General features: G+C 40.6%; 1 protein-coding gene across 1 annotated transcript in view; it reads left to right on the forward strand.

Annotated features, from left to right (window-relative positions):
* LOC147712271 (uncharacterized) overlaps positions 1–12,717 on the forward strand; it is a 116,676-nt gene that overhangs the window by 54,402 nt on the left and 49,557 nt on the right. Inside the window, exons 10-11 of the mRNA XM_086919612.1 lie at positions 4,481–4,690; positions 9,211–9,420. Of these exons, the coding sequence (XP_086775738.1) occupies positions 4,481–4,690; positions 9,211–9,420 (420 nt within the window). The remainder of the gene's footprint in view (positions 1–4,480; positions 4,691–9,210; positions 9,421–12,717) is intronic.

The raw sequence follows: 12,717 nt of genomic DNA on the forward strand, positions 1-12,717 counted from the left end.
TTGAACAGTCTTTCTTCTCATGCAAGAGAAATGAATTGCCACAATTGCAAGATTAGTTATTATAAAAAGTGAATACAGTAAAAAGAGGATTGCGAAATAATACTGTAAAAGCATTGATATGGTTTCTTAGCCATACAATGGTTAAAATGAATAAAATATAAACATTCATATATACATTAGACTAACGTACTCAACTGGTGCTTCTAACTACGCCTACCCCAGTGTACCTGACCTAAGCCTAATACTTGGGAGGGAGTAAGTAAAAGTTTTAGTTAAGTTGGTTTTGCCAAGGTTTGCTTCAAGAATTCTCTCTAAGGGTTTAGTCAACACCATACCTCTGGAATAGAATGTTGGAGGTCTTGTATCTCCTTCCAGGACTCGATATCCCAGTCACTCGCAAGAGTAGGCTGGAAACGCCAGAGCTTGATTTTCTCGGCAGGAGAAAAGATAGAGTCTCTCTCAGCGCATCAAGGAGGAGGAGGGGCAGCGTCCGTGGGCTGCTTGCATCTGCTGGGCTCTGCAAGGAACAGCTGTTCTGCTCCTGTGTTCACCACTCCATCGCTATCATCGATGTCGCGCTTGCTTAAGGCAACGTTGGTAATATTTATACCTGAAAGGTGCCTTGTTTGACGTACGTTTTTGGACATAAGACGTCAATAAAGATGTGACTAGGAAGTGATCGTCCTTTCAGTGCTCATTAGAGTTCTATTACTAATCAAAACATAGCAAGCGGGGTTTTACCAGGTTGCTGAGTTTTATCTTGTTGAAGAACTCGGAGTGTAATCTAGGAATCTAAGATAGTGGCTTCTGCTGTGTCATCTGCTGTAATGAGCTGCAGAGGCGAGTTTCAGAAATATAACTGAAATATGGCTCTGATCGTTTATGCCATTGTAGGGGTATGAATGGATTATAACCGTATGGGGCATAAGGTCACAGTATTGATCGGGGTCCTAGATTAGAACACGACACTCACAGGCCCCCAAGGTGTGTTACATGAAAAGTAAGCGAAAACAAATTAGAAACACAAAAAAAATGAATACACTGTATACCATGATTAGCTTCACTGCACCCCTTACTTAATAATATCTAGAGTGTTAGGAGTTATGCAGAAATAGACAGCTGAGTAAAAGCGGCGGTAGCAAGCAGAGAGCGAGTTAAGAACAAAGCGGCCATGTTTGCAATAATGCGCATGAGCGAAAAATCCCTCCAGAACTACGAGTGCGTCACATCACATGGGTATGACCGACGCATGCGCAGACTGAAATCCCGCTTAGCAGCGACCAGTCAGTGTGCAAGCTTGGTTAGGATTAGAAAACACATAAGCAAGCGTCTCTGGGACACCCGCGTGTAATGTGAAAGTGCGACATTAATAACAAAACAGGTTGGTTAATAACGTTATTGATTAAGTGAGGTTCTTGAATGCAAGCAAGTCGCTTTACGTGCGAATCCTTGCTCCATCAATAGCATTTTCTATTCGAGTCGTGTAGAAATGGGGGTCTCTAGTTGGCAGAGGTATGCATCTGTCCAAGTAGGAACCACGGCTCTAGTCAGGGTAAGTCAGATACACACCCTAAATAAACCTGTGTGCAACCTCTGTTCGCTTGACCCAGGGCAGGCAAGCTTAATTTAAGAGGAAATTTGTAAAGATTTGGACAACTCTTAATATAGTAAAACAGTAAAACACCTGCTGGGCAGAGTCAAATCTTAAAGTCAAGCTGACCATGATGGGACGCAGGTCCAATTCGAAGCCAAACAGTACCTTTACGGAGAAAAAGCATCAACATTGCAGTGGAGCAGGAGTCCAGCAAATCTATTAGGGTGTCAGCCTGTCAGCAGCACATCAGTCTTTCTCCCTGGCAGTGTCTCCTGGGGACCAGGGTGGACTGAGTTGGGAGTCCTAGAGGTCCAGTACTTGTGCCTTCGAACTGGAGGCAGACTTCAAAGAAAGGCCTTTGAAGCACACAAGGCCTTCGCCCGTTTTGCCCTGACTGCAGACGCACTACAGTGGGGTATACTGCATTTTGTGTGGGGACAAGCACCTCCCTATTCAAGTGCAAAAGTAAGCTCCTCCCTTTTACCCAGCCCATGAAGACCCAATAGCCTGGTGCTGGGCCATCAGCATGTGAATGGCACACCTCAGGTCCCTGTGTTTGTGACTGTCTAGAGGAAATGCACAAAGCCATCTGTCACCCACCCCAGATCTGTATTCAGAAACAGGTAGAGGCACAGAATGGTTAAAGTAGGAAAATGCCAACTTTCTAAAAGTGGCATTTTCGAACTTACAATTTGAAATCCGACTTCACCATAAGTTGTGATTTTGAATTGTGAGTCTAGAGACCCCAAACTCGAAATATCCATCTTGTCCCAAATGTAAATTACACTTGTAAGATGTAATAAGGTAATCCCAATGTTAACCTGTGAGAAAGATAGCCCTTTCAGTAGTGAAAAACGCATTGAACTGTTTTTCACTACCTGGACATGTAAAACGTGAAAGTACATGTCCAACATTTAAAAAACCTGCACCCTACCCTTGAGGCTTGTTAGGGCCTAACTTTAGGGTGACATATTTGTACTAAAAGGAAGGTTTGGGCCTGGCAAGAGGGTTAACTTGCCAGGCTGAAATGGCAGATAAAACTGCGGACATAGACTCTGCAATGGCAGGCCTGTGACTTGTTTTAAAGGGCGACTGAAGTGGGGGGTACAATCAGTGCTGCAGGCCCACTTGTAGCATGTACAGGATCCGGGCACATAGAGTCCACTTTACTAGGGACTTCTAAATAAATTAAATATGCCAATAGGGACATGCCATAGGATAACATTTGAAGCCCTGTGCCTCATTCATAATGTCTTGTACGGTAAGGGAGCGAATTGCCACAGATCCAACTCACTTCGGTGCTGTTCTCAGCAAGCCTTACGCTCATCCTCAGCCCACCTGCTCAAAGTTCCTAGGATAAAGAAAGTCAGATGGGGAGACAGGAGTCTCTACCATCTTGGCAGCAAACCTTTGAACTCCTCTCCTTTAGCCTTAAGAGAATGCCAATATTGATATGCAATTCACCTCTCAAATGCAACACATTAAAATTAAACAATGTAGCCACAAAACCTCTGTTTTCATAATAATCAGAATTCATTCATAAACATCATCACATGTATGAATTCCATGGACACAATTAAATAGCATTTAAAACTTTTTTTCTCTCACCACACCACAATAAATCTCCTTTTAGAGCATTCATCAACCCAGCTTCACATCCTTTTCACACTCATTTCATGCAACCTTTTCTAGCATACTTTCACAAACATTCACTACTCCTACTGCCCACACATGCCAGCAGCCCTACACCCTACCCACTTTACACAATGTCAAAACAATATCCAATCAAAAAATATACAATTAAACAGTAGGCCAAATAAATAAGTTTAAAGAACTCCGATAGATTTTTCAATTCTTTTCATATTATGTACACACAATTGGCCACACGAAGGTTGACGCGTTTTGAACCCCCCAAATCCAGGGTTCTCCTCAGGACCAGAAAGCTCAATCAAATTGCTAGATCAGCCAATCTAAGCTTCAAATCAAACCAAACGTTGTATGAATCGGCTGATCTAGCAATGTGATTGAGCTTTCTGACCCTGAGGAGAACCCCAGATTTGAGCAGTTCGAAATGCGTTGACCTTCGTGTGGCCAATTGAGTGCATATAATATGAAAAGAATTGAAAAATCTATGGGAGTTCTTTAAACTTATTTGTTTGGCCCACAGTTTAATTGTATATTGTATATTCTTTGATTGGATATTGTTTTGAGTTTGTGTAAAGTGGGCAGGGTGTAGGGATACTGGAATGTGTGGGGAGTGGGATTTGTGAATGTTTGTGAAAGTATGCTAGAAGAGGTTGGATGAAATGAGTGTGAAAGTGATGTGACAGTGGTTTGATGAATGTTCTAATAGGAGATTTATTGTGGTGTGGTGAGATAAAAATATTTTTTGATGCGATTTAAATGTGTCCATGGAATTCATTCATGTGATGCTGTTTATGAATAAATTCTGATTAATATGAAAATAGAGGTTTTGTGGCTACATTGTATTATTTCAATGTGTTGCCGTTAAGAGGTGAATTGCATATAAGTATTGGCATTCAGTTGTTTATTGTTGAATTATGGATCAGCCTTAGTGATTGAAGCCCATACCCTTTCTTGTTTTTTGGCCTAAAGAGGGCAGGGAAGTTACCAAGGCTTCAGGAAATTAGTTAAGAAATGCTTTTTCTCAAGCTCCTTGTCACAATAGCGATGCTGGAGCTCCCTCCAACCTTCTTGGCAGAACAGCGACGCTAGAGTTTCTGACTGATCCTTTTCGAGTTCTCCACTTTAGCGCTAAGCCACTTTACATTTGAACATTTAAGAAAATTATTAATTACTTTTTACTTACTCACTAATGTTGCAATGTAATTATAGGAACAAAGATTTGTGTTTGCTTTCCAACAGAATCAGGAACAACGAAGTCTCCTACAACAACATCATTGTCAACAGTATCAACAGAGTTAAAAGCAACAACAACAGTAACAGCATCGACAATATCACCCACAACATTAACAACCCCAACAACACCCACTACAATAACAACTACATTAGTAACACCTACAACAGCAACAACATTACCGACAAACGAAAAGATAACAAGCACCACACCAGAAGGTAACTTCAAATTCTTACAGATCACATGCCATGGTCATGGTACTTTTGTATAGTTGATTATGTTGTAAAGCAATGTCCAGGCAGTGGAATGCACAATTAGGTTATTTGTAGGAATGGACCCCGCAGTGAGGTTAAGTAAATTACTTGAAATTAGATGAGTGACAAACTTGTTATGTGTAAGATGAAGCAGATGTAGATAGACCTATGATTGACTGGAAGAGGAGAATCAAAAAGTGGCATTTCAATGTACCAATATAGAATTGAAAGCTATACACTATAGGCTGGAAGAAGAGGAGGCTTGATGACACATATCATTCATTTTTCTGCAAACCCTAATTCTCCAAAGATCTGCTCACGATAAATGTTTTACTGTTCAACTTCATAAATTATCTATAGTTCTGTCATTCATTACTGGACACATTGTTTGTCTATTTTGCATGCTATATTTCTGCTAATTACAGATTGTAAAACTTCGGTGTTTGCTATTAATACAATGTCTACAAGGATATCCCAGATGCATTCTGATAAATTATATGTGAACAGTGTTTTAACTACTAACCTAAAGGTTTTCCTATGAAGGTGTTCAAATAATGCATTTATTGTAATTGTGTAGATAGATTTTAGTATGTTTCTTCCAACATAACTCATATACGCTCATGTATTTATGTTTTTTACATGAATGGACAATATTAGAGTTATAATAACAGAATGTTGTTGAAAGAAAGTAAGGTAGAACAGAAGCATGAAACCTTTTATTAAAAGGAAAGGTTTTTTTTTATTTCCTATGATTTGTTCTAAGTGTTTTGTGTTTAAAGGGGGTGTGTGAGAGCCCAAACTTAAGAATCCAAGGCAGTTTTAATTAATATAGTGAGCCTCTAAAAACTGCAAATTGCATGATAAAGTGTTTGTCTTCAAATGTAATATTACCATCAATATTTAAATACTGTTACTCTTTTATTTTTAAACGGGATGAAACAAGCCATGCATCCAACCATTCTGAAATCAGATAGTGCTGTGCTGTCCTCTTGGTGGTATTCATCCACCTTCTGCCAGCTATCTGATATCTGCTTATTTCAACCTTCATTATTGTGGTTACTCTTCAACTCTGTGTCAGGACTTTCAGGCAGATAGGGTCTGCACAACTCTAAGAGCCTGTAGAAAGAGGTTGACAGATTCCAGTAAGAGGAGGACAACATGGAACTTAAAGGCTGGGGGAAACAGAACTTAATTGGAGATCAAGAAATCATGGTCATTTGGCCTCTGATTCCAAGATGGCGGAGCGCATCTATAGAGTCACAGATGTTCACACACTATTACAAACCCAAGATGGCACTTCTCACTACAGGTGATGATAGCATTTCCTGTTCGAGTCTTGTAGAAATGGGGGTCTCTAGTTGGCAGAGGTATGCATCTGTCCAAGTAGGAACCACGGCTCTAGTCAGGGAGAGTCAGATACAAACCCTAAATAAACCTGTGTGCAACCTCTGTTCGCTTGACCCAGGGCAGGCAAGCTTAATTTAAGAGGAAATTTGTAAAGATTTGGACAACTCTTAATATAGTAAAACAGTAAAACACCTGCTGGGCAGAGTCAAATCTTAAAGTCAAGCTCACCATGATGGGACGCAGGTCCAATTCAAAGCCATGCAGGCTCCTCTCAAACAGTTCCTTTACAGAGAAAAAGCATCAACATTGCAGAGCAGCTGTATGGAGCAGAGGAGGCAATGCGTTGTCATTGATCAAAGATTTGTAGTCGATGCATTGGTTTGGAGTCACACATTTCTGTTCTGTATTGTTGCCCATCTCCAGAGTATGAGTCCAGCAGGCACAGTGGACCAGGAGTCCAGCAAATCTAGTAGGGTGTCAGCCTGTCAGCAGCACATCAGTCTTTCTCCCTGGCAGTGTCTCCTGGGGACCAGGGTGTACTGAGTTGGGAGTCCTAGAGGTGCAGTACTTGTGCCTTCGAACTGGAGGCAGACTTCAAAGAAAGGCGTTTGAAGCAGACAAGGCCTCCGCCATTTTTGCCCTGACTGCAGACGCACTACAGTGGGGTATGCTGCATTTTGTGTGGGGACAAGCACCTCCCTATTCAAGTGCAAAAGTAAGCTCCTCCCTTTTACCCAGCCCATGAAGACCCAATAGCCAGGTGCTGGGCCATCAGCATGTGAATGGCACACCTCAGGTCCCTGTGTTTGTGACTGTCTAGAGGAAATGCACAAAGCCATTTGTCACCCACCCCAGATCTGTATTCAGAAACAGGTAGAGGCACAGAATGGTTAAAGAAGGAAAATGCCAACTTTCTAAAAGTGGCATTTTCGAACTTACAATTTAAAATCCGACTTCACCATAAGTTGTGATTTTGAATTGTGAGTCTAGAGACCCCAAACTCGAAATATCCATCTTGTCCCAAATGTAAATTACACTTGTAAGATGTAATAAGGTAATCCCAATGTTAACCTGTGAGAAAGATAGCCCTTTCAGTAGTGAAAAACGCATTTAACTGTTTTTCAATACCTGGACATTTAAAACGTGAAAGTACATGTCCAACATTTAAATAACCTGCACCCTACCCTTGAGGCTTGTTAGGGCCTAACTTTAGGGTGACATATTTGTACTAAAAGGAAGGTTTGGGCCTGGCAAGAGGGTTAACTTGCCAGGCTGAAATGGCAGATAAAACTGCGGACATAGACTCTGCAATGGCAGGCCCGTGACTTGTTTTAAAGGGCGACTGAAGTGGGGGGTACAATCAGTGCTGCAGGCCCACTTGTAGCATGTACAGGATCCGGGCACATAGAGTCCACTTTACTAGGGACTTCTAAATAAATTAAATATGACAATAGGGACATGCCATAGGATAACATTTGAAGCCCTGTGCCTCATTCATAATGTCTTGTATGGTAAGGGAGCGAATTGCCACAGATCCAACTCACTTCGGTGCTGTTCTCAGCAAGCCTTACGCTCATCCTCAGCCCACCTGCTCAAAGTTCCTAGGATAAAGAAAGTCAGATGGGGAGACAGGAGTCTCTACCATCTTGGCAGCAAACCTTTGAACTCCTCTCCTTTAGCCTTAAGAGAATGCCAATATTGATATGCAATTCACCTCTCAAATGCAACACATTAAAATTAAACAATAGCGCCACAAAACCTCTGTTTTCATAATATTCAGAATTCATTCATAAACATCATCACATGTATGAATTCCATGGACACAATTAAATAGCATTAAAAACTTTTTTTCTCTCACCACACCACAATAAATCTTCTTTTAGAGAATTCATCAACCCAGCTTCACATCCTTTTCACACTCATTTCATGCAACCTTTTCTAGCATACTTTAACAAACATTCACTACTCCTACTGCCCACACATGCCAGCAGCCCTACACCCTACCCACTTTACACAATGTCAAAACAATATCCAATCAAAAAATATACAATTAAACAGTAGGCCAAATAAATAAGTTTAAAGAGCTCCGATAGATTTTTCAATTCTTTTCATATTATGTACACACAATTGGCCACACGAAGGTTCACGCGTTTTGAACCCCCCCAAATCCAGGGTTCTCCTCAGGACCAGAAAGCTCAATCAAATTGCTAGATCAGCCAATCTAAGCTTCAAATCAAACCAAACGTTGTATGAATCGGCTGATCTAGCAATGTGATTGAGCTTTCTGACCCTGAGGAGAACCCCAGATTTGAGCAGTTCGAAATGCGTTGACCTTCGTGTGGCCAATTGAGTGCATATAATATGAAAAGAATTGAAAAATCTATGGGAGTTCTTTAAACTTATTTGTTTGGCCCACAGTTTAATTGTATATTGTATATTATTTGATTGGATATTGTTTTGAGTTTGTGTAAAGTGGGCAGGGTGTAGGGAAGCTGGAATTTGTGGGGAGTGGGATTTGTGAATGTTTGTGAAAGTATGCTAGAAGAGGTTGGATGAAATGAGTGTGAAAGTGATGTGACAGTGGTTTGATGAATGTTCTAATAGGAGATTTATTGTGGTGTGGTGATATAAAAATAGTTTTTAATGCGATTTAATTGTGTCCATGGAATTCATACATGTGATGCTGTTTATGAATAAATTCTGATTAATATGAAAATAGAGGTTTTGTGGCTACATTGTATTATTTCAATGTGTTGCCGTTAAGAGGTGAATTGCATATAAGTATTGGCATTCAGTTGTTTATTGTTGAATTATGGATCAGCCTTAGTGATTGAAGCCCATACCCTTTCTTGTTTTTTGGCCTAAAGAGGGCAGGGAAGTTACCAAGGCTTCAGGAAATTAGTTAAGAAATGCTTTTTCTCAAGCTCCTTGTCACAATAGCGATGCTCGAGCTCCCTCCATTCTTCTTGGCAGAACAGCAACGCTAGAGTTTCTGACTGATCCTTTTCGAGTTCTCCACTTTAGTGCTAAGCCACTTTACATTTGCACATTTAAGAAAATTATTAATTACTTTTTACTTACTCACTAATGTTGCAATGTAATTATAGGAACAAAGATTTGTGTTTGTTTTCCAACAGAATCAGTAACAACGAAGTCTCCTACAACAACATCATTGTCAACAGTATCAACAGAGTTAAAAGCAACAACAACAGTAACAGCATCGACAATATCACCCACAACATTAACAACCCCAACAACACCCACTACAATAACAACTACATTAATAACACCTACAACAACAACAACATTACCGACAAACGAAAAGATAACAAGCACCACACCAGAAGGTAACTTCAAATTCTTACAGATCACATGCCATGGTCATGGTACTTTTGTATAGTTGATTATGTTTTAAAGCAATGTCCAGGCAGTGGAATGCACAATTAGGTTATTTGTAGGAATGGACCCCGCAGTGAGGTTAAGTGAATTACTTGAAATTACATGAGTGACAAACTTGTTATGTGTACGATGAAGCAGATGTAGATAGACCTATGATTGACTGGAAGAGGAGAATCAAAAAGTGGCATTTCAATGTACCAATATAGAATTAAAAGCTATACACTATAGGCTGGAAGAAGAGGAGGCTTGATGACACATATCATTCATTTTTCCGCAAACCCTAATTCTCCAAAGATCTGCTCACGATAAATGTTTTACTGTTCAACTTCATAAATTATCTATAGTTCTGTCATTCATTACTGGACACATTTTTTGTCTATTTTGCATGCTATATTGCTGCTAATTACAGATTGTAAAACTTTGGTGTTTGCTATTAAAACAATGTCTACAAGGATATCCCAGATACATTCTGATAAATTATATGTGAACAGTGTTTTAACTACTAACCTAAAAGTTTCCTTTGAAGGTGTTCAAATAATGCATTTATTGTAATTGTGTAGATAGATTTTAGTATGTTTCTTCCAACATAACTCATATACGCTCATGTATTTATGTTTTTTACATGAATGGACAATATTAGAGTTATAATAACAGAATGTTGTTGAAAGAAAGTAAGGTAGAACAGAAGCATGAAACCTTCTATTAAAAGGAAAGGTTTTTTCTTATTTCCTATGATTTGTTCTAAGTGTTTTGTGTTTAAAGGGGGTGTGTGAGAGCCCAGACTTAAGAATCCAAGGCAGTTTTAATTAATATAGTGAGCCTCTAAAAACTGCAAATTGCATGATAAAGTGTTTGTCTTCAAATGTAATATTACCATCAATATTTAAATACTGTTACTCTTTTATTTTTAAACGGGATGAAACAAGCCATGCATCCAACCATTCTGAAATCAGATATTGCTGTGCTGTCCTCTTGGTGGTATGCATCCACCTTCTGCCAGCTATCTGATATCTGCTTATTTCAACCTTCATTAATGTGGTTTCTCTTCAACTCTGTGTCAGGACCTTCAGGCAGATAGGGTCTGCACAACTCTAAGAGCCTGTAGAAAGAGGTTGACAGATTCCAGTAAGAGGAGGACAACATGGAACTTAAAGGCTGGGGGAAACAGAACTTAATTGGAGATCAAGAAATCATGGTCATTTGGCCTCTGATTCCAAGATGGCGGAGCGCATCTATAGAGTCACAGATGTTCACACACTATTACAAACCCAAGATGGCACTTCTCACTACAGGTGATGATAGCATTTCCTATTCGAGTCTTGTAGAAATGGGGGTCTCTAGTTGGCAGAGGTATGCATCTGTCCAAGTAGGAACCACGGCTCTAGTCAGGGAGAGTCAGATACAAACCCTAAATAAACCTGTGTGCAACCTCTGTTCGCTTGACCCAGGGCAGGCAAGCTTAATTTAAGAGGACATTTGTAAAGATTTGGACAACTCTTAATATAGTAAAACAGTAAAACACCTGCTGGGCAGAGTCAAATCTTAAAGTCAAGCTCACCATGATGGGACGCAGGTCCAATTCAAAGCCATGCAGGCTCCTCTCAAACAGTTTCTTTACAGAGAAAAAGCATCAACATTGCAGAGCAGCTGTATGGAGCAGAGGAGGCAATGCGTTGTCATTGTTCAAAGATTTGTAGTCGATGCATTGGTTTGGAGTCACACATTTCTGTTCTGTATTGTTGCCCATCTCCAGGGTATGAGTCCAGCAGGCACAGTGGAGCAGGAGTCCAGCAAATCTAGTAGGGTGTCAGCCTGTCAGCAGCACATCAGTCTTTCTCCCTGGCAGTGTCTCCTGGGGACCAGGATGTACTGAGTTGGGAGTCCTAGAGGTCCAGTACTTGTGCCTTCGAACTGGAGGCAGACTTCAAAGAAAGGCCTTTGAAGCACACAAGGCCTCCGCCCTTTTTGCCCTGACTGCAGACGCACTACAGTGGGGTATGCTGCATTTTGTGTGGGGACAAGCACCTCCCTATTCAAGTGCAAAAGTAAGCTCCTCCCTTTTACCCAGCCCATGAAGACCCAATAGCCAGGTGCTGGGCCATCAGCATGTGAATGGCACACCTCAGGTCCCTGTGTTTGTGACTGTCTAGAGGAAATGCACAAAGCCATTTGTCACCCACCCCAGATCTGTATTCAGAAACAGGTAGAGGCACAGAATGGTTAAAGAAGGAAAATGCCAACTTTCTAAAAGTGGCATTTTCGAACTTACAATTTAAAATCCGACTTCACCATAAGTTGTGATTTTGAATTGTGAGTCTAGAGACCCCAAACTCGAAATATCCATCTTGTCCCAAATGTAAATTACACTTGTAAGATGTAATAAGGTAATCCCAATGTTAACCTGTGAGAAAGATAGCCCTTTCAGTAGTGAAAAACGCATTTAACTGTTTTTCACTACCTGGACATGTAAAACGTGAAAGTACATGTCCAACATTTAAATAACCTGCACCCTACCCTTGAGGCTTGTTAGGGCCTAACTTTAGGGTGACATATTTGTACTAAAAGGAAGGTTTGGGCCTGGCAAGAGGGTTAACTTGCCAGGCTGAAATGGCAGATAAAACTGCGGACATAGACTCTGCAATGGCAGGCCTGTGACTTGTTTTAAAGGGCGGTTGAAGTGGGGGGTAAAATCAGTGCTGCAGGCCCACTTGTAGCATGTACAGGATCCGGGCACATAGAGTCCACTTTACTAGGGACTTCTAAATAAATTAAATATGCCCATAGGTCATGCCATAGGATAACATTTCAAGCCCTGTGCCTCATTCATAATGTCTTGTACAGTAAGGGAGCGAATTGCCACAGATCCAACTCACTTCGGTGCTGTTCTCGGCAAGCCTTACGCTCATCCTCAGCCCACATGCTCAAAGTTCCTAGGATAAAGAAAGTCAGACTGTTCTGTAGTTCCTATTTTCCCAATAGGCCCTGCACATTGGAATAACATAAACTGTAGTATTGACATAGAAGTGCGGATCTTCCAGGTCTCTACTGACTATGCTAAACTTAATTGGGTTTGTTACAACTAGCTCAGAGGTCACTGGAAACTTTCTTGACTGAATAGGAAGTGATCAGCTTTCCTGGTACAGACAAGATTCAGTTTTCCAACAACTGCATAAACATGACAACTTTGCTCCTTAGAATAAGAGTCAATCTCTAGAGTCGTGTGAAATAGACAGGTATTATTTTAC

The sequence above is a fragment of the Lissotriton vulgaris genome, chromosome 5 (genome assembly GCF_964263255.1).
Source record: "Lissotriton vulgaris chromosome 5, aLisVul1.2, whole genome shotgun sequence".
NCBI lineage: Eukaryota > Metazoa > Chordata > Amphibia > Caudata > Salamandridae > Lissotriton > Lissotriton vulgaris.